Source organism: Patella vulgata, chromosome 3 (assembly GCF_932274485.2).
Source record: "Patella vulgata chromosome 3, xgPatVulg1.2, whole genome shotgun sequence".
Lineage (NCBI taxonomy): Eukaryota > Metazoa > Mollusca > Gastropoda > Patellidae > Patella > Patella vulgata.
In genome coordinates this window covers 75,432,785-75,456,144 of record NC_065881.2, presented here as the reverse complement: position 1 = coordinate 75,456,144, position 23,360 = coordinate 75,432,785, and the positions used below count along the sequence as shown (strand labels likewise).

The following is a 23,360-nucleotide window of genomic DNA, read 5'->3' as shown; positions in this document are numbered from 1 at the left end:
TCCGGATTGCTTCTGTTGCAGGTGTCGGTAATAGGGTGTGGTACTGATAGACAAGGGGATCGAAACTTAAGAAAGACATCTAAAGTTCACTATCTATACGCGTGTTCAAGAGCTAGAAGGTCACGTGGTTAAATTCGAGAGCTACTGATTGTTTAATATAGCATTATCCACGTCATCAAAATGTGAATAAAGAACTATATTTATTCGGTTTCTATTACAGAAGACATGGCAACCGGCTAATATTGCGAAATAAATACATCGATAACATATTTTGTAATCTAGAATATGTTAAAACCTGTCATATTTAAAATATGGAGGTATCACCGTTGGACATATCACGCCAGCATATTATATAGTGAGAGTAAACTGTCATGGAAATATATAAAGGGGTCAGGTCTTAAGGCCACCTGCAGATTTCGTCATGGTCGCGAGATGTAAATAGGGTAAGGTTTAGGTCTAGGGTTAGCGCTAGTCCTGTTTACATCTCGTGACCTTGACGAAATCTGCAAGTGGCCTTAAGACAAGACCCCTTTATATATTTCCATGAACCTTATGTGTACGTCATCCAATGTTTAGACCTAACCTATATAATCCGTTGCCATGGAAATCTATTATTTTATGTACATTAAGCCACTCAACCTCTAACTGCAAATCTCAAAGCTATATGGTAGATTGTATAATAATACCGGGAAGTAGTGACTGTTACGACCAATTGACAGAACGTAAATCACATTCGGTCACTGAAATCGTGTGCAACGGAGTCCCACATCTAATTTACAAGCGCGTGTCTGTGCTGTACAAATGGCCGACCTTTACTGAAGGGCCATGATGGTTTGCCTACTCGAACATCTAACAGCAAATTTGATCCTTACTTTGTAATTTTTCAGAAATCGAAAGATGGTCTGGTATGGAGGACAGGTAACATTAATACATCTTTCAGTGTTCTTAGGCCTTTACAATGTTTACATAGCCCCCCCCCCCCATTCTGGATGGGGCACAGTATTTGGGGATATTCACATAGGTGGTGACTGGCCTCAAAGTGAACGGAAGGAACACATCAATAATCCAGATACTTATGCTGTTTGTTTGACAATGAAGTTTTTTGTCCCTAGTATAGTAGATAGTCATGTTAATTACGGCAACCCATAATCCAAGCAGTGACATTCTTGCAATGTCTGTTTTATTTCGTTTTGTCCACAGGTCTGTTTGGCCTCCTGCACGACCGTTATATTGGAGTTTTAGCATGCTGTACTGTAGAATGTTCTCGTTGTTGGACACAATACATTTTATTTATTAGTGTTGACTGTTTTCGGAAATTATATCCGGATTATCGCCCTTATTGTTAGATTTTTGACCTTTTAACTCATGACACAAACTGGCAGATTGAGACGACCTCCCCCATGACCGGTTGCATGTTTCCGTGCTTGATGGAGGGGCTATCAGGGTAGTCTCGGTCACCCAAAACCTCTTAGTCTTCAACGTATTTAGGGTCTGGGACCGTTGTCAATATTTGACGAAAAGTCCATTGCCCATGTGTAACCGGGAGTTTGGTTTTTAATGTGGTTATTATCCAGTATCTTCTGGCCAAGTCAAGTAAGAGTTGCGCCCCTTCCCGCAATAAATCCCGTAATTCTTGCGTTAATATAAACAAACATAAATCGTGACGACGAATTAGGATTAATTTTTAAAAAAACATAGATATGTTCCATGAAGAGAGAAATTTTACAATAAAAAATTAAGAGCGCTGGATATTTGAAATGACATTCTTGAATTAATTGTTTTGGTACTAGTTACCTCCCTTAGACTTTGTTTAGAATATTTTTCTGGATGATAGAGACTACTATCAGGGGAGAACCTGTCTAGTCATTTGGCGGACACAAAAACAAGACACACTCATGTATTCGTTGGAGTACACGTATACGGAACATTGGCCGTTGAACTTCGATGAAGAATAAACGGAAACACCGGTTCGCGGACAAAATGTCCACACAGGACACTTTATACACAAGTCTGCATTAGCCCAGTTGGTGCAGGAGTGTAAGTAGTTAAACCCCATTTTGATTGTCATATCACTAGTTTGGCTAAACCTCCCTACATTACGAATGGTAGAAATACGTCACGTGATATGTCGGTCTTATCTACTTTTAATATCACGTATCTAATATACGTCAATAAGCAAAATGATAAAAATTGTGAAAGATGATAATTGATATCGTCAGTGAGATATATATTATAGACAGATGGTGTAAGCTCAGGATATAAATCCAGATACAAGGTAGAGTACACTCATTAAGTGAAATCCCCTGAAAGATACCAAATGGAGATTGTAAGCCATTTTTATTCATTATTTGATTTTAGACATACCGATTTCTGTTTAGGGTGACATCCAGTCAACCATGACGAGGATATGTACCTAGCTTGTGTAATATCTTTATCTCTTGGTATCCCCTTGTCATTGGTGCAGAACGGAAGGCCTGACAAGGACAGCTGTCTAGTCGTTCGGATGGGACGAAAAACCGAGGCCCCGTGTACACATTGGCTTGCACGTAAAAGATCCCTTGACAGTTGGAGTTCCATATAAGAGTGGGTCATAGTGTCGCTACCCGGGCAACCCCCCCCCCCCCGTGGCACACTGTATAACGTATGCCCGTATACACTAGCACAGTTTAGGAGCAGTAGGACGCTAAACCCCATTTCATTTTATTTCATTTCTGCCTCCACAAAGCGGTATAGTGCGACAGACTCATTTGGAATATAGGTCCTGCAATAAGAGATGTGGACATATTGGAGAAAGAAACATATGTAATATTTACTTAGTTTGCATTGTGTCGTGGCAAATAAATGATTGTAGCCGTGGTGATATAGATGTAGTATTATAATAAGTTTCAAGGAAATTTAACTGTTAGTGCTTGTCAAGTGTGCGAGGCTTTGGCCATGGTCGTAATAACCCGTATATGAACATATTACGACGAGACACCGTGGCCCGGTGAGTATATGACACTATATGTATTCGGCCTGTGTCTATCTATCTATCTGTGGGCTGGTGACAATCAAGTATGCCTGATATATGAGCTATTTCTTATGACTGTCTCATTTTTAACAAAGAACCTGTAATAAGAGATGTGGAAATATTGGAGAAAGAAACACATATAATATTTACTTAGTTCACATTGTGCCGTGGCCAATAAATGAATGTAGGAAAAAAAGTTCATGGATATTTAACTGTTAAAGCATGTCAAGTGTATGGAAGTTTGGCCATGGTCATAATAACGAGTATATAAATAGGGCGGAAAGAAACCACCGTGACTCGGATCCCGGTGTTGGCCGAGTTAATTCCTCGGTATTGCATGATAGAACACCTAACGACAGGGCGTCTGGTCATTCCCGTGTATATCATTTACTATTTAAATAGGAATAGGAGTAGTCGTATAGCGTCGCTGTCCGGGCTAAATGTTCCCAAGAGCACACCGTAAGGTGTTTGTCCGTCTTCATTACCCCGGATGGTGCAGGGAATTAGCCGTTAAGACCCATTTCATTTCATTTTCATTAACATATTGTTGTATAAACGGATTTAAGACTGATTGAAATTGTGTAAATTACCAAGTGGGACAAGATATACGAAAACAAGGGGGAAAGTAACAGATCTATTCAGAATAAACAAAAGGATCAGTCGACCATATCACACTGGTGGGCTTAGAATGTGCGGGAGAGCCATCGCACATTGTCCTTATTACAAGAGAGGCTAAGCTCACACGGCCTTTGTTTGGAAAGATTCACACCAACGCTACCTGCACTTTGCTTTGTTGAAGTACAATGTACTAATTTTTTTACCTTTCATTCGATAACTATGTCATTTGGGTAAACGCGAACCCGTAAAACCACGCCCACCATTGTATATGTTGTATACCGACCTATATCTAATCATGGTATGTTATGATCAAGTGACTCGCGCGGCAGTCTCTTGCTCTAGCTAAGCGTTACCCCAGGACGATAAAAGAGCAAGAGAGGGACGATAGCTGACTGTCTTCTTCCCATAACTAGATAGGTAGGCTAATCATCATTTTACAATAAATAGTCTTGCAAGTTGACAATTTCCAACCCGATAAGCTTTATCAGAATGTATAATACTATGCTAAATAAATCTTCTGTTTATTTTCAGACAGTCAGTATGCTGTTGTTACTTTCGGTTTTTATATCACTGACATGTCAGTATGCTGACGCAGCTGGTGGTAGGTTTACAAATTGTTCACTAGTTTTTACATATATAAAATCACACATGTTTTTACTAGAGATAAATGCTATAAGATGGATATTATTGTAAATCTAAATATACTATGATTAATACAGTAAATTGGTGCTGACAGTTATAATAATTTGTAATAAATGTGGACGAGAAATTGTCCATGACGTCATCGCAGCCATCTTGGAATTGTGATGCTAAATCAAAAAATTGCTGCCCCATGTTCATAGGAGAGAGAGAGAGAGAAAGATGGGGTTTGACGTCAACTCGACACAGTCTAGATCATTTCGGGACTAACACATAGTTCAATTATATTTCAATAATTCGCTTGCGCATAGGGTCTTTAGCAGCGGGAAGAAATCGGAGGACCCGGAGAAAACCCGCGAGGATGGACAGGCGACCCTACTCCTTGTCACGTACAACCGGGAAATCGAAACCACGCCATATGACTCAATGACAGACCTGATAATACAGCGCGCACGTGCTAACCATTCAGCTTTTCACCCCCCCCCCCCTATGGTCATAGGAAAAAGCATGCCAAGTTTCATGTCGATCGTGCATGGATTAACGAAGGCTTTGTTTTCGAAGAGCGTCGCCCACGAGAACAACAGCAACAACAACAAAAAGATGAGTACCGATTGTAGATCAGTTCCTTGTCCAATAATACCCATTACGAGAACTTATTTTAACGTTGATTGGATATATTATCTTCGATAGATATGTGTGTCCAATCATCATATACAATACGTTTTTAGCAAAACAGCAACGGAAATCTTATCCCCCATTGCTTAAAATATCTAAATCATCTTTCATTTCTGTAGCCGCCAGTTTGAGATTAACAGGAGGTGGATCAAGGTATGGTTTTGTAGAAATGAACATTGGTGGGGTTTGGCGACCGGTTTGTCCTGGAGATAATTATAACCAGTACAACGATGGAGAAATACCGAGTATTATTTGTAAACAACTAGGATATGTATCTGGTATATATTATGATATGGGGATGAAGTCTACTGCTAACTCATGGTGGTACAATCAATTTGAAAAGGAGTCTTACATGGAACCTTCCGTTCCTAACTTGGATGCTTACGTTAAAGGAAGGTGGCTAAGCGTCACTGCAACGGGAGAGTTTTCTTATTGCCCTAGCTCCAGTATTGCTGTGAACTGCCGAGGAAAGGGTAAGCTACATTGTTCTAACATAGAGTAGAATCAGGTGTTCATACTCTGCCTTGTGTAATGCCCATCAGTACTTTTATTTATAGAGAACCTCAGAAACCAAGACACAAATAGAGACAAGTCAAAACTATGTAATCTGACGCTTTCGGTCAAAATGGATACGACCATCTACAAGGGTCTCCATGGAATTTACAAATTAAAAAACGAATACGCATAATATTACTTTGTTTGAAGTCCGCTTACGGTACTTACACTGTGTGCCTACAATTACAGTGGACTCTGTCACTTCCAACATCTGAATATTGCGCCATTCTGTAATAACCGTCATCGTTTTTATGTCCCGATTTATTTCCTTATTACTTCAATCAAAACAGTTTTGAGTAGTCCGGATTTTGAATATTCCGAATTTTGGTTGAATAAACATTGGATAATCCGGCCTTCAATCCTTGGTCCCGTCACGCGATTTGTGTTGAATCAAGACTGGATAATCCGACCTTCAATCAGTTGGTGTCAACCGACAAGCAATCACCAATCAATTATCTGTGAGAATATAACACCGTGTGTCTGTCTTTGTGGATTGCCTCTATAATTTAATAATCTATTTTAAGAGATAGCGCTTGGTATCTGATTTGAGTTTCACACATCAATACACACTCGGCAAACCTCGGCAGATTCACTTTGAGAACAGACACGGAGCTTGTTCACTGACATTTTAATTCCTAAATCAAAGAATTTAGTCCAGAAAACTACTATACTTCGAATATTCTGAGAAGTATTTATTCTACTTCTATTTTATACAATTGAAAGGGTTTATTTAGATTCTTTTGCGCAATATAGCCCGGTTGTAGCTGACGTGCCATAAACAACATTTCATTCATTCATTACTTAGTTTTTGTATGTATTTTGTAAAACGGATAACAGCCATTCGGGAAAGCGATCTTAAAGTTCTGCGTGTGAGAATTAAGAGTAAGCAAATCCTGCAGTATTACATGTTTATGTTACAGTATATCTAGAAAGTGCTTCTGCAAACTCTGTTACCATGGAGCGAGGATTTGGTTATGTTGTTGTCCAGATGCCTTCTGGACCTATGTACCTCGAAGACAGCGGGGTAGGGGATCTTGATGTAGGTGTGATTTGTAAGGAGCTTGGTTATGATGTCTCATATAAAATAAACCCAGATTCCACGACAGGATATTCAAGGAACTCTGATTATGGGATGTTGGTAAAGGACTATAACTGTGTTGGAACCGAAGCTTCACTACAAGAATGTCCTTCTGTTGATATGCAAAGTGGAACTCAAAAAGCGGCAGTAGTTTCCTGTTCAATTACAAGTAAGAACTATTTTATTCATTCTATCTCAAATGAAACGAAAACATGAAATGAAATAAAATAGTCTAATGAAGACTGGCATACGCCATATACGGTGCTATAGGAGACGTTTTGTCATGACAGCGACACTATGCCCTACTACTATTTCGAATTACAACTGCAAATGGTCGTTTAGGTACAGGCCAACGTATACACGAAACCTCAGGTTTTTCGTGCCATTCAAACCACTTGACACAAGTATATCAGTAAACTCGTCCTTCACAACTGACAAGGAGAGACTACGCTGTGGAATTTAACGGCCAAATACGGTAGCGGCCAGGAATGCATCCGCGACCTCAAGGTAAGCAAGCCAGCGTCTTACACACTGTGTCGAGACGATTTTCCAAATGTTTCCGAGTCTTCTGAATTTCTTGATCAACAAAATAAACGTCTTTTTTAATTTTAAACCGATACATAATCATCACAGTGAAACTGAAATAACATTGTCCAACTAGATACAGTCACAATTGACTAAAGAGAATATTTTTCCATTTACAGATACAATAGCAGATTATACGGTACGTTTGGCAACCAACAATGTGGTTGAAATCTACCACCAGAGCACATGGGGAGTTATCTGCGGTGAAACATTTAGTAAAACCGACGCCAAAGTCATTTGTGCCGCTTTAGGGTTTGATGGTTCTGAGATATTAGCAGTTAATTTACAGGAATTGTACACAGTATGGATTACGAGCTTAAATTGCGGTGATTCGGATAGATCCCCAGCTGCTTGTCCCGTGACTTTGTGGACAGTTAATGATAATATCTGTTTATCTATAGCTGCTGTTAGATGTTATGATCAAAATAAAGGTGGGTGCCAAAAGTCGAGATTGTATTTCAACTGAATATTTCATCCTGAATGGAAGTTTTGGCGGTTTTGTTAATATTGTAAAAATTTTCAATTGTTCATCTGATTATAAGGAATTTCATCACATCGATGTAGTATAGGCTTTGCAAATTTTTAAAGGCATAAGAAAAGAACATTATTGAATTTCAAAGTCTTCATGATCGCAAATTTCATGATATGTATGGTGTCTACACAGATTTGTCAAACTGAACGAGCAAATGTTAAAAAATCGTCTTCAGAATGTCTAGACGGATTTCTTGACATTTGGTAAGAGTTGGTTAAAATGAAATGGTTAGATCCAATAGGGACAGGTACACACAACGGGAAGTGGTGGTGAGGTCGCGGATGGGACAAGTCCAGTTGTTTTAGAGCTAGCACGAACGACATTCCTAACACGACACGCTAATGATAGAACTGGAAGCTAAAGGAATAGATTCCTGATTAATGTACTATCATCACATTACTTCGGCCATTATGAGACAAACATTATGTTACTGTTTATTTTGTATAGTTACGTGTGCAATACGAGGTAGGCGTATTTTTCGCGGAGAGCGGCGGTCCACCAATACTTCCAACTGCCAAAGAGACGTTTACACACGCCATTCAAATGTTTGCTAGTGCATTTTCTCAGCACAAATATTAAAAGTGCATATAGAATCCACGTTTTAGTATATGGATATCGTAAGTTGTATAACTATCCGCTTGAGCGTAACCTAACTTCTATTTTCTTCAAGTCAAATTGTACTTTTATGTTTATTTACACAGATGGCGTTTATCGTTTTGTAAATGGAGGAGGAAATATTCTTGGTAACCATTTCGTGGAAAGAAGTAGTGAGAACCAGAAAGGCCTGCTTGTTGTTGATGATATCGACCAGAATGCTGTTTGTGTTAATCTCGGGTATAAAGGTGGGAGTATGTACGATTTACCCAGTCCTGGATTACTACCAACTAACCAAGCTTATTGGACAGCTACAGCAAAAGATGGTTCTTCATTTTCATCCATAGAAAGTTCTGTTAATAATGATTGGCAACGCGTAACAGGAAAGGTGTTGGGTAATCTGAAGATAACAGTCTGCTACAACACAGGTTGTTAATCTTAATCTATCATTTAATTTAGTTAATGCCATTACTATGAAATATTGAAGCACAAAGAATAAACAAACACCACTTTACTATATATAAGAAACCAAGTATGACGTCATCGCAGCCATCTTGGAATTTTCACGGAGATCTTTTAATATCTCTGTTACAAATGACTGTTTCGACACGTGACGTCACATCACGCGGCGTAAATCATTGGCTCAATAGCGCGTGCATTGTTTACACTAAATAAGAAATGATTTTTACCTACAAACAATTTAAACGTCTTTATTTATTTTTCGAATAAATGAAAAAAAAAATGTTTTAGAATTTAATTTGACAGAAGAAAAAAGTTAATATTTGGGACTCATTAAGTCGCGTCGATGTCATCCTTACCAATGATTGTAGCGACCTAGCGAAAATTCACTGCTGATCAGTGTGCCCCCTTTTCGAAGTGCCTGCTCCCGGTCCACAAATACCATCACAAAAGGTTTTATTTTTACCAAAGAAATTTAAAGGGCATATGAATCTATAACATGTATGTAATATTGTGGTGTTTTATATTTGACAGCTTACCTACAAGGAAATGGTTATGCCGGTTTAGTTAAGTATATAGTGAACGGAAACCAAGGACTGATAAGTAAAGCATCATTAAACCAGGTCGAAATCAATCTCATCTGTTCACACTTGGGATTTAGTAAAGGTGGCAGTACTGTACCTGCAGCGATGTTTAAGTCAGATTATGATAATGGTGATATATATGACCTGAACTGTGACCAGACGCCTAAAAATTTAAGCACCTGCACCACAACTCGAGTTACTGATACAACGAACATCAAAGTTGCTGCAATTTCTTGTCGACTCGATAACGCATTACCAGGTAAGATAATCACATAGCATCGATCCTTAGCAGCAACTAGATAGTACAATACTGTCATTATAGTTTAAACTGTGTGGTCCAATACAAGGAGGATGGGCTTATATAAGGTCCCCTAAAGAAGTTGATACTTATAATCTCTTTCACGGTTTGCAGTCGCTGGAGGTTTGGTACAATCAATAATATATTCTGGAAAGCACCATTTACAATCAGTTTTTCAAAATTGTCTTGCATGCCAGTGCACCTAAGAGTAGAGACCCCTAAATGTGCCAGACTCAGCGCTCTCCGACTCAAGTCAGCCCCTGGTGCACTATTAAGTACAATCACATTCCAAGTCATTAAAACGATAAAATAGTATATTATTAATTAGTCCCATATTTTAGCCGTCGAATCCATAATAAAGAACAATCACATAAATACACAACAATAAAGTAGCAGATACCATTATATTCTAATCCGTCGAATTCACCTTCAAAGGCAATAAATACAAATTGGTAAATTAAGGTAATAATAAGCACATTAAGGATTCCCCGAATTTGGAAATAGGAATAAGGCTGTAGTAATTAACAGGTGATAAGAAAATGAACCTACAATGGTTACTGTCTGCTTAAAAATAACTATTTTCAGATACTTATATTATAAATAAAGCCTTAATATTTCAGTTGGAGACATGGGTATTTTCTTAAACAAAAAGGGTATTGTTCATGTAAACAAAGATGAATTACCAGGACGAATATGCAACAGTGATAGTTGGAATGATAAAGCGGCATCCGTCGTGTGTAAACAGCTAGGATTTGATACAGCTATACTCTCCACAGAACGTACCGAATACGACAATGGGAATCCTCCTGTTTGGTTTAAATCTGTCACATGCCAGGGAACAGAATCTTCCATAAAAGACTGCACGTTGGTTCCTATTTCTGAGACCGACCAAAATTGCGAAAAGGTTGCAGCAGTGATGTGCTATAACATGGCTGACAGTACGTACCAGTTTTACTTTTATTTTTAGCTTAAATAAAAAATGGGAGATTGTTTATATTAAATTGTACATTATGATTAAATAACATTATGTCTAAAACTCTAATGAAATCGTCTTCAAAAACGATTAATTGTTTTCCAGAGGCAACATTTAGTTTGGTGGACGGAAATTCTAGATTTGGTAGAGTAAAGATAACACGGGATGGTAAAGAGGGTTTCTTGTGTTTGGCTAAAATGGATGAAGAAGAAGCTGCTACTATCTGTAAGGAACTAGGATTCCAAGACGGTGACGAATGGTCCATGGCGCCTGTGGTGGCAGCCGGTACCTCTTGGTGGTCAGTTTCTACTAATTGTGGTGGTGATTCAGAAGTCATTGAAAGTTGTGAAGGACAAAATTGGGAATATGTGACACCTTCAAACCCTTCTACCAGTGACTGCTCCTGGAAAACGGCTGCTGTTTATTGTTACAGTAGAGGTATTTGAGCTGAATGTAATACTCATAATAACTTTCAAACATTTCCACATGTTTGGCCGTATGTATAGTTTCAACTGAATTTTAACAATTGTTTTCATATTATTTTGCATTTTCTAGCTGTAGTGTATGCGCTATATATTTTCAAATAACCAAGACTATTAAATATATAATCGTTTTAAAGAACGTAATTACGTATATAAAATCGACAGAGGACACTAATATAGATATTTTATTGGAAATCAGACTTGACGTCATAATTATTATTCTATATAATTATTTCCTTCTAGTCCGTTTGGAAACTGCACCGTATCTATCCTATGGAGTTGTGAGAAACTCGCTAACCAAAGCTAGATTTAGCTCTAACTCATTTGGTGAAAAGGAAGCTACGATTGGATGTAAAGAAATGGGATTTCCTAAAGGAGGTAAAGTGTTTCCCTCAGGAACCTTCAAGAAATCAAAGACACCCATTGCAATTCGCTGTGCTGGTACTGAACAGTCGTTATTGGATTGTCCTGTGATTAATGAAGTAACTGATGAGAATTTGTTTGCTTCTGTATCTTGTACTACGGACGAAGTTGTTCCAGGTAAGTACACTGAATTCAGCATTCCAAGACTTAATCAATTGCCATCAATCTGCGTTAATAACATTTCAAACCATTTATAATTCATGATTACTGCACAAATAACCGAAATTATTATGAAGTTCATCCATTAATACAAAATTATATACAATCATTTTTAATGATTTCTTTTTAATTACATAGCTGAAGGTTCAATGAAAATTAACGATGATTATCGATTGCTGATTGTGAGAAACGGTGTTTGGGGCGGCCTTTGTGCTGAAAGCTGGACAACCAACGATGCTGCTGTTGTGTGTCGACAACTCACGGGATCTGGGGGCAAGGCAACAAAGCGGGGCAAGTCAGATGTGAAATATGCCACATTTAAGGAACCTTGGACATGCAGTGGTAGCGAGAGTAAATTAAGTGATTGTGATGTGGATTCATCAGCAATAGATCAAGCTTGTGCTGATTATGCTACTGTGTATTGTGATAATCAACAGGTTACAGGTTAAACAAAATTTCCTTATGTTTTATGTTTAATGCCACAAATGCTATGTAAAATTAATCATAATTTGTGTATGAAATACCCACAAATGAAATACCTGATATTTAATGTAAACTAACTATTGTTAAGATTGTTGTGCTTCCAGTATACTCGGTCACAAGCATCAGAGCAATATCTCTATTCAGCAACACTTTCGTTTTGAATTTGCCAGTTACTTGAAACGACACAGCTGAATTCTCTATTTTTCTAAACCTAACAATGATTCCTGTAACCGTGTGGCAAACAAATATAAAACAAATCATTGGAATTGATTAACAACACGTTTAAAATATTTTTCATACCTAGAATCTCAAAAAGTAACTTTTGAGTTTTCCTGGTATATATTGAGCCACGTAGCCCAGTTGCTCAGTTAACAAATACAAATATTAGTTGTCGATCTAGAACAATTAATACCACTTCTCCGTTTTCTTGTCCTTATATATTTAAACAATTTATTGCAAAATAACCAATTTTACTACCAGTAACTACCAGATAACTCATTTAAATTTTAATGTTCTGTTTATACAGCGGAAGATAAAATGGTATATAACCTGCCACCAGGAGTCGTAATTAATCAAGCCACTAGTAGTAGTCCAGCAACAGGTACCTTATCTTCTATATTTACCCCAAACGGACCTCCTGAAAACGTTGTACCACATTTATTACTGTAGTTCTAGCTTCTCTTGTAAAGTGGATCCCTCAGTCCATGCTTCATCTGTAAAATAATACCAGTGATCCCTCTTAACCTTGTTTTATATTATCAATTGACGGGCAATTGATTGTATAATACAGATATACATGCATATAATAGGACGACTCTGATTGGATCATTTGTTATCAATTACATTTTCATACATTCCAGCCGCGAGTACACCAGTCTCGAATGCTCCAGTCACTAATACCCCAGTCTCTAATGTACCAATGACTAGTATACCAGTTACCGGTCAAACAGGAAAAGGAACTAATGACGGTAATGGCTCAAATCCAACTCGAACAGGTAAGTTCTTTTCATTGAGAACTATAGCTTCTGTTTTTAATATTATTTCAGTTTCATTTTACTCGTATTAAGATACATTATTATACATCCCAGTCGCGAATACACCAGTCTCGAATGTACCAGTCACTAATACCCAAGTCTCTATACGTACCAGTTACTATTACCCCAGTCTCTAATGTATTAGTCACTATTACCCCAGTTTCTAATGTACCGGTCACTAATACCCCAGTCTCTGATGTACCAGTCACTAATACTCCAGTGTCTAATGTACTAGTGACTATTACCCCAGTCTCTAATGTACCGGTGACTATTACCCCAGTCTCTAATGTACCGGTGACTATTACCCCGATATCTAATGTCCCAGTGACTATTACCCCTGTCTCTAATATATCAGTCACTGATACCCTAGTATCTCATGTACCAGTCACTAATACCCCAGGCTTCAATTTTACCAGTACAACAGGGCGGGGTACTATGATGGCAATGGCGCAAATCCAACGCGAACATGTATGTACTATTTATTGGGTATTTCAAGTTTTGAATAATTCTGAAATCATATCATCTTGTTCAATATTGTCCTTGTGAATATAACAACCCTTTTACCCTGGTTAGAACGGGCTAAATATATGTGTACACGTTTTAAGGTACAAATATCGTTACGGGCTGTCTCGCAACCGCAATTCACCCATAAATCTATTGTAACGTGGACCTGTTATATTGTAACGGAACGCTATTGAACCGGACAACGCCACATTGAGGTCATATTTAGTGGCGGGGTGAGTGAGGACCTGGTATCGATCCCTGTGTTGGCCGATAAAGCTCCTCTAGATTATTCGGCGTGTTTCCTCTTGGCAGTGTAGCCGGGCGTAGGGCTCGACAATAAACATGCCCTAGTCGTTCGAATGCGACGAACACCTTAGGTTAAGGGCATGGTGACTCTCATAGCACACAGTAGGACGTTAAACCCCGTTTCATTTCAATTGCTATGTAAATGTATTGTCCTTTTAGTTGTATTACCCCTCTCGGTTAATTGTGTAAAAAATATTGCATAATTCTGTGTTTCAGCTACAGGATTCTGGTTTATGACGATGATGATGGTGACGATAATGACATATCTCCAGAAATATATTTTGTTATAATTTAAAATGTTTATAAAAGTATGTCCTGGTGCGTTATTTGTATTCTGTTCATTGTAAGGCAATTTGTTGTATTTTAAATAATTTGATTTGTTTGATGTAAATATTGTAACTTTTCCAGTATGAATAATCTGTGAATCTTTTTATGAAAAGAATCTATGATATATACCTCATCAAAATATACTCTTCATTTTTAAAATGTGCTTATAAACGATAAGAGATACTTATCGAAACGTCGTGCTATATGTGTATAAACCAGTGATTGTTTTCCATATAACTTGTGTTGTCTTTTTTATGTTTAATGACTAATAACACCGCTTGACTCTATATGACATGCCTTATAATCCAAAGCGCACGCGTTAGACCCCGATCCCCGGGTAAACAACTAATAGAACCTACTATAAAAGGCTAGCTTACCAACGAAGGAGTTCCGTTTTCGATCCAGGTTTTGACCCAGAAAATTCATCGATGACGGGTCTTTTTTAGTCCAGTTGGTGCAGAAATCGATTGCTTCACATTTATCAATGATTTTAAAGTTTAATTTGCTGCTGAAATATTGTGAGCTAATTAACGCGGCACGGAGTCACTCCACTCAGTGATAGCAACCAAGCAAATATTTACTGCTGATAAGTTTGTGTCTACTGTACATGTCGGGAAGTTGTGGATATTTGTAAGAGGCGCGTCTTATCCCAACTGTTAAACAATACCGGCCTCATGTCTCATATTATCATTTTATTTACTTCGAGCACGCGTGGATATTATTTACTATGGCCACGTGTAAATATTTTTGTTTTGAATTTCTACTATCGACGGTATATCCTAATCTAATCAAGTCAGCTAACCACACGATAAATATGTGTGAGTATGGCAATATTTTATTCATTGATCGCCTTTAATATAATTATACTCTTCAAAAAAAGTAGGGGATATTGAAATGCAAATACCTATGCAGGTTGTGATATGATAAATAGTCATGGACACTTGACATGCTTTGAGAGAATGTTCACAGATGAAGAACTTATCAACCCAACAGAACCACCGAGTTGCATGTGCGACACGCGATAGCGCCATACACGTGGGAGGGGTTGATGAAAACAGCCGCTTGCTGGTTTATCCTATCCATGTTTGCTTTCCTATCGGTTCTTGCATAAGATTTACTGTTTAGCGTATCCTTGCTTTATTGTGTTACGTTTATTTTGATCGGGAGACGTGTTCGTGTACGTCAACGTCAACCAACAACACTGCAAGAATTGGCCGTGGCACTGCAAGAGGAGTGGGTCAGATTGCCCCAAATCGTGATTGGACGGTTGATTAGGAGTATGCCACGACGAATTGCTGAATGTCGGAGGTTTGGTGGAGCAATTACTCATTATTAAGACAAAAATCAAAAACGTCCATTTTCACTTTTCACAGTGTATCTCTTTGCGAGTGAAATGGGGTCGTCAAGTAAGCCGCCCATATGAACTGTTTATGTTCATGTGTAGGCAATTGGCCTGTTATTAACATACACTAATTATCTCTAATAAAAACAGCAGTGCATTTCCGCAGTTTTGTATTGTTTCTGAATATCCCCTACTTTTTTTGAAGAGTATATTTATGGTGGTTTGATTTGAACTATTCTTATATAGATTATATAAATAAGAGAATAATACACTATATTGATTCAGTTTCTATTACCAGAGAAAAGACAGGAAATAGTTTCAACATAATAATATTACGTACAATAGATAACAGACCAGTCTCTTTGAATATTCTCAAATATTGTTCGTACAGTTTGGGCACAAATACGTGTAAGATGGTCTGATTCAGCGTTCTTACAAAAATATATATTATGAGTAGTTCAATAAATTTCATACACATTGTATGTACTGAGATTAGCTTCACATATGAAATGAAATGAAATGAAATGTTTTTTTTAACCTCCTACTGTTCTGCTCCGACTGGGCTAATGAAGACGGGCATGCGCCATACCCGAATTCAACTGCCAAGGGATGTTTGACGTGCATGCCAGTGTGTACACGGGATCTTGGATTTTAGGCCCTCTGTTTTACACCTCTGACAAGGGGGAACCACGCCGAAAAATCCCGATGAACTTTGTCAGCCAACGCAAGGATCGAACATGGGACCTCAAGGTTAGGGAGCCAACATCTTACCTACTGCTCACTGAGTCACCGTGGCTCCTGTATGTGAAAGAAGTTTAAACATTGGTTGACCATAGCTTGGTATTGTCTGTTTTATTAAATGACCTGTAAATAATGTGTCAATGTGCAACAAATGTGTCTGTCATTGAGTCAATTGGCGTGGTTTCGATTCAACGATTGTACGTGACAAGGAATAGGGGGTTTTCCGGGTCCTCTGGTTTCCTCCCACAGCTAAAGACCCCTACGCACAAGCAAATTATTGAACTAAAATTGAACCATTTGTTAGTCCCAAAATGACCTAGTTTGTGTCGAGTGAACGTTAAACTTTCTCTGTGTAACAAAAGTGTATATTACCAGATGATCAAGACCACATCCGTTAAGAATAGGGATCTAAGATAGACGTTTTTCTCGTTCCTCAATCTCCCATTAATTTACAGTGAATAAAATATCTATTATCTATTTACAAAAAAGAAGCAAAAAAAAAACCAAAAAAAACCCCGTCTTGTACTGGTCCGCTCAGTTGAATTAAAACCGGTGTTTTATGGGGCCGAATTTCAGCGTGTTCCGTCTTTGCTGTTGATTTTCTGTTTTACATATTTAGTATAAAATGAAGTTTGCGTACTCAACTGTATATTGTACTAATATCTAACAAGTATATGACAAGAGACAGAAATAAAGTTAGTAAACAATACGTAACATGAACAGTATGATATTTTACTTCCGGATTCCTGATTATGGACATGATATTAACATGTATTGAATGGCGCCGAAATATTTAATATTATTATCGCTCAAGAGTCTGAGTTTGCCTATTATATCAGCTATAATTAACTCTCTAGACCATCGGGTGTTTTGGATATTGAGTCAATTAGACAATGTCCGCTATATCTGCATATAATTAATACTCTAGCGCATCGGGTGGTATGGATATTGAGTGAATTAGACAATGTCCGCGATATCTGAATCTAATTAACCTCTAGATTATCGAATGGTTTGGAGATCAAACAATATCCGTCATATCTGGGTTAAACGCTTAAATAGATATGCCGGACCAAGCTAAAATATTTCGAAAACGCGACAACAAAAGGCCGGACAACACAATTCTACACAATTCTCGGTAAGAATAGTAGCAATAGTAGCAAATGAGACATAATTTTTAATGTCAAATTAGGTGCCGGTAATAGGGTGGAGATCTAAATTTAAGAAAGACACCCAAATTTCACCAATCTATACGCGTGTTCAAGCTAGAAGGCCATGGGGATTAAATCGAGTGTTAGCCTACTGATTGTTTAGTATAGCATTACTCACGTCATTAAAATGTGAATAAAGAACTATATTTATTCGGTTTCTATTACAGAAGACATGGCAACCGGCTAATATAGCGCAATAAATATATCGATAACATATTTCGTAATCTAGAATATGTTAAAACCTGTCATATTTAAAATATGGAGGTATCACGTTCGGGCGTGTCACGCCAGCATATTATATAGAGACAGTAAATGGGTCGTGAACATTCGTTAGGTAAGCCTGCAAGAGGTAAGACATGTTTTTGTGAAAACTATTTTTACAGCCCCCAGTGAATTTTTACAGGCCCGAGTTCGTTAATTAGATTTACAGAATAAGAGACGAAATACAAAAAGAGTAATAAATTGGCCACAGGTTACGTGTTATTCAATTTTAAAACTCAAAAACAGACGAAAATGAATTACGGAAAATGACATTCAAATATCGGTATCGATAATAAATTACTGGTGTGTTACTTAATCACTACGGCGGGCAGCGACCGTGCCTGAAAATATCCCAGATGTTTACTATTAACATGCGTTTTGTTATTGAATGACGTAAACGTAAAGTTCATGGAAATATATACTGGGGGTCTGGTCTTAAGGGCACCTGCAGTTTTCGTCATGGTCGCCATCCGCGCTCTAATTGCAAACCCCAAGTTATATAGTAGATTGTCTAATAATGCCGCGAAGTATAGTGACTGTTACAACCAATATTGACTGAACGTTACATATGTCACATTCGGTCACTGAAATTGTGTGCAAGTCCCAATTCCAATTTACAAGCGCGTGTATGCGTCGTATAAATGACAGATATTTCCTAAAGGGTCAATTAAATACACAGATCAAATGTCAGGTATACAGGCAAGATTATATATATTTACATGTCGTGTGACATCTACCAAGTCGAAAGATGGGTAAATATCAACTCCATCATCTTTATTATAGACCTGTGATCATTATTATCGCAGTTCTTGATCATGATATAGGAAGGGAGAGGGGTTTAATATAGGCTATGCCTGTTCCCCAATTCCTATTCAGATACAAATCTGAATAAAATATTGCTTATAAAATATTGCAATGTGAAATTCTTTAGTTAAGATGATAGCTTGGTATTATTATATTAGATAACTAACAACACTTGTATCTCTACTAGAACAAAATATAAATTTACCAACATTTTTATCATCGCCTAAACTTCCATTCGCAATCAAACTATCAGTAGATTTACAGAGGCTGATTAATCTATTTCCAAAACCATTCAGAACCTTATCTTAAGATTTTCTAGGTTGAATAGATTAAATATTATCGTCTTTAGAAATGAAATGAAATGGGGTTTAACATCCTACTGTTCTGCTCCGGGCTGGGCTAATGAAGACGGGCATACGCCATACAGTGTGCTATGACGGAAATTTTGCCCGGACAGCGGCACTACGGCCTACTCTTATATCGATCGAATTCCAACTGTCAAGGGATCTTTTACGGGCACGCCAATGTGTTCACGGGAACTCGGTTTTTTGTCCCATCCGAACGACTAGACAGCTGCTGTCCTTGCCAGGCCCTCCGTCCTACATCACTGACAAGAGGGAACCTCGTCGAAATATCTGAATCAACATTCTCGGCCAATGAAGGGATCGAACACCCGACCTCCAGGCTAGCGCGCCCGCGTCTTACCCACTTAGCCACCGTGACCCCCTTACGTCTTTAGAATCAATGTTAAGTGACCCGATGTTTTGATCAAAATTTACGTGAATTTTATATTTTCGGGGTCGGATCGGGTTCTCTTATTAAGATCCTTACAAATGATGCTCCACCTAGATCTGAATATTAGAAATTTTACTATTCAATTTCAATAAAAATGTCAGAATTACAGAATTATGGATGTCAGCTATAACCTCAAAAATCACCACTCCCCCTTCTAGCCAGAAAATCCTCATTATAAAATCAAAAACCCTAGTTGTCTGTTATTTAGATCAGATTTATTCAAATTTAATAACAATTCGCCAACTGATTGTCGAGATCCAGTTCTTTTAACGAATGGGACCTGAAGACGCCGAGGTAACATTGGTGTGGTTAGAGTTGCACTAAGCAATTCAATGCGTGACTTTTCGGCATGTGGATGAAACGCAGAGGAATCTATATCGTGTTTCAAATCAGTTCGTTTTAGACCGCAATCCTTCTGTTTATACCATTTTCCAAATTCTCAAATTCGCTGTTTTCCTTTCGTTGACTTTATCCCGTCACAGTTCAAATTGATAACAGTTGTGAACAAAAAGTTTTTTAAATTTTTACATTGAACTATTTTTAATGTTTCATTAAATTACAGATGATGATTATTTGGTTATATCTGTTAATCTTTTTGGGATTAACAAAACCCTGTACGGCAGATGGTGAGTTTTAGGGTATTTCATTGTCAAGTATGTGCGGTGCGCGTCGGCGTAGGGCTAATTATATACATGGATGGTTGTCATTATAGCCCAATGTCTATATATGAGACAATCAGGACTCCGATTTAAGGTTAGGAAGAGGAGCAGATCGTCAACGCTGGACCTCTACGTATTAACATGTTGATTAACTAATAGCAATGTATAATAACATCTTTCAAAAGTCTATAAATATTTTGTAAAGACGTATCTAGCATTGTGTTACATTTCATTAAAATTGCAATCCAGCAAAACATTTCATTAAAATTGCAATGCAGCATTTTGTTTGAATCTGTTATGTTATTTCATTTAAGCGTTCTTTACATTTGTTCATTTTATTTTGTTGAATTTGCATCTATAATGCTTTTGTTTAAGTTGGAATCTTACGATTTACTAATGGTACAACTAAAGAAGGCGTGGTTGAATTAAATATCGGTGGCGAATGGAGACCGGTTTGTCATGGCCCCAAGTATGATATTTACAATGGTGGACAAGTTCCGGAAGTTGTATGTCGACAAATGGGATTTATAACCGGCAAACAGCTTCTTCTGAATAACCAACCATCAACCAACTGCTATTTCAACACTTTCGTTACCGCTTCATCTAATGCAGGGATAATTCCAAACCTACAAGCATATGTAAACGATAAATGGCTACGTATAAATGAAATAGGCATATTTTCCAGCTCAGTATTAGCTGTACGCTGTTTTGGACGCGGTAATTATAAGTACTTATCTATACAATACAATACCATCAATCGTAAAGGGCACTGAAACTCAAAGTCCTAAATACAAGGCAGTCAAAAAGTACTAAATTTTGCAAGATAAAAGTACTCAAATAACTGGCATATACATACGAAACTGATAAGCATTCTCTGCATCGAAAGTGCCAATACTACTATTAGAACACGTAAGGTGATAAATTCAGAAATAGTGTTATTGAAATAGATCTGAGGTGATAGAACACACATAGAAACAGTAAGAATTGGTAGATCGTAGACAGTTGGTCTTAAGCAGTCATAATTTTCTATAAATGAGACATATACACATATACTTGTTTTATGTATTCAATGTTCTTTATTTTCCTTTAGTATATATAGATAAAGTTGAAGAATATGCTGCGTCTACCTACCCAGATCGTGCATTTGGTTCCGTTGTTGTCACACCTGTCAATGATTCTTGGTATCTAAATGATGATGAAATAGATGCTGCTGGTGTTGATGTCATTTGTAAAGAGCAAGGTTATACTGCAGGGAATAAAATAGACCGTGACTTTGTAACAGGAGGAAGCAATGAAAGAAAGTCCTCGACATTCACAGGATTGCACAGAAAATACAATTGTGCTGGCGATGAAACATCTCTACTGGATTGTTCTTATACTGAAATCTCAAACACAGACCTACGGGCCTTTGTTTCTTGTTCGGAATCGGGTAACTGCGACATAATATTGAAGGGATATGGGGAAATAACTATCTTTTGGCATTTAAATGTGGGGAAATTGATATCAAAAAGAAATAATCTATATTTTCTAGCCATATATTTACATTTAAAAAATAAAATTAGTTTAGTTAATTAAAAGTATAATATTCATCGGATAAATCATTCAATAACATCTAAGTATCTTGTTCTCAACAGATTCCGTACCCGATTACTCAGTTCGCCTGGGACCACAGGGTGTTGTTGAAATCGTTTATAATAACACATGGGGTGCTATTTGTGGCACTGACTTTGTAGACGATGATGCTACAGTTGTGTGCAAGTCCCTTGGATACGATAAAGCAGATTACTTTGAGTTCAACCCAGTAGAAGCATACGTTTTATGGATAAAAAGGCTAAACTGTAATCCGTCTGATATGTATCCACGTAATTGTTCATTGAAGATGATGTCAAATAACGACCAATGTCATTCTGCAGCTGGAGTGCGATGTTATATGAGTAGTGAGGGCAAGTATATATCAATAATTCCAATGTTAAGTACTAATAGTTTATATTTGAGCAATGTCTAACCTTAGATATCCCTATACTGTAACATTAGAAATCTGGGAACTTAATGGGGTTATAATTAATTACAAAAAGTCTAGTAAGTAAATTGTGTTATAATTAATTACACAAAGTCTAGGAAGTAAATCGTGTTATAATAAATTACACAAAGTCTAGGAAGTAAATCGTGTTATAATTAATTACACAAAGTCTGGGAAGTAAATGGTGTTATAATTAACTACACAAAGTCTAGGAAGTAAATGGTGTTATAATTCATTACACAAAGTCTGGGAAGTAAAATTAAAAGTTTAGATAGTAAATGATGTTATATTTACAAAACTTTATACTGTTAAATTAGAAGACATAGGGAAATAAATTGTGCTATACATGCAATTACACATCTACAATGCTGTAAAATTACAAGTCTAGAAAGTAAGTGGTGTTTTAATTACAGAATGTCTAGAAAGTAAATGGGGTTAGATTTACACATCTATGCACGGCACAATAAGAAGTCTGAGAAGTGGGTATTTCAGAAAGTAACCTCGCGGAATGCTAATTTGTACAGATATCTCGATTAAACTTCAAATAATTAAGTGGCACAATTCATTCTTGACACGCTATCAATACTATATATATTGTGTGCTTGGTCGTTTATCGTGGAAAGAAATTAGCCTATAGTGAATGTCAGAAATATGGCCATACCGTCATGTTGCACCTTAGTGATAACTGGTTTTAAAGTGCCAAAGTTAAATCTACAAGTTCTATTTCTAATAACACAAGAATATCTTTATTTTTGTATAAATATGTACCTTTGAGAACGCCGGATGTTCTTCTGTCGGATGTCACACAATATACCAGTTCTATTGCTAATAACACAAGAATATCTTTTAAACTGATTTTACGCAATCTTTTCAGGAAATTCCGGTATTCTGAAAAGAAGAAAACATTTCTTCATTAGACAGAGTAGAGGAACCATTTTTGATAATTACACGCTTTTTTAATCATCCATTGCAGAACCTGTCTACGCCTTGACCACTGGAGGTGGGAATGTAATAGGCAACCATTTTGTTGAAAGACGGGTGAACAACAAAGCTGGTTTGCTGGTTGTTGATAACTTATATCCAGCCACCGTATGCAGAACACTTGGTTACTCTAGTGGAACAATGTACGATTTACCTAGCCATGGATTAATATCAAGTAATACTGCATACTGGACGGCAACACGCAGCTATAATGATCCGTCAACTTCTATC

At 37.4% G+C, this 23,360-nt stretch overlaps 1 protein-coding gene and 1 long non-coding RNA gene across 3 annotated transcripts; both read left to right on the top strand.

Annotated features, from left to right (window-relative positions):
* The first annotated feature begins 3,959 nt into the window (after positions 1 to 3,959).
* On the top strand, positions 3,960 to 5,403 carry LOC130012304 (uncharacterized). The gene is made up of 3 exons (XR_008787720.1): positions 3,960 to 4,045; positions 4,160 to 4,229; positions 5,062 to 5,403. It is a non-coding gene; the product is annotated as an uncharacterized LOC130012304 (long non-coding RNA).
* Positions 5,404 to 6,422: 1,019 nt separating this feature from the next.
* Positions 6,423 to 14,487, top strand: LOC130010420 (scavenger receptor cysteine-rich domain superfamily protein-like). Of its 2 annotated transcripts, XM_050543367.2 has the most exons (11): positions 6,423 to 6,744; positions 7,280 to 7,591; positions 8,394 to 8,714; positions 9,280 to 9,588; positions 10,248 to 10,565; positions 10,706 to 11,038; positions 11,326 to 11,622; positions 11,803 to 12,108; positions 12,674 to 12,748; positions 13,008 to 13,142; positions 14,208 to 14,487. In XM_050543367.2, the coding sequence occupies exons 1-11, from the start codon at positions 6,453 to 6,455 to the stop codon at positions 14,279 to 14,281; spliced, it is 2,772 nt and encodes a 923-aa protein (XP_050399324.2). In that variant the 5' UTR covers positions 6,423 to 6,452; the 3' UTR covers positions 14,282 to 14,487. The 2 variants fall into 2 exon arrangements, with proteins under 2 accessions (XP_050399324.2, XP_055955877.1); XM_056099902.1 differs by lacking the exon at positions 10,248 to 10,565.
* Positions 14,488 to 23,360: the final 8,873 nt, after the last annotated feature.

Excerpts from the sequence above, each read along its gene's own strand:
- LOC130010420 (XM_050543367.2), top strand. The coding sequence starts at position 6,453 with ATGGAGCGAGGATTTGGTTATGTTGTTGTCCAGATGCCTTCTGGACCT. Across the intron at positions 8,715-9,279 it reads AACAGTCTGCTACAACACAG|CTTACCTACAAGGAAATGGT; the intron begins GTTGTTAATCTT and ends TATATTTGACAG. Across the intron at positions 12,109-12,673 it reads TGATAATCAACAGGTTACAG|CGGAAGATAAAATGGTATAT; the intron begins GTTAAACAAAAT and ends CTGTTTATACAG.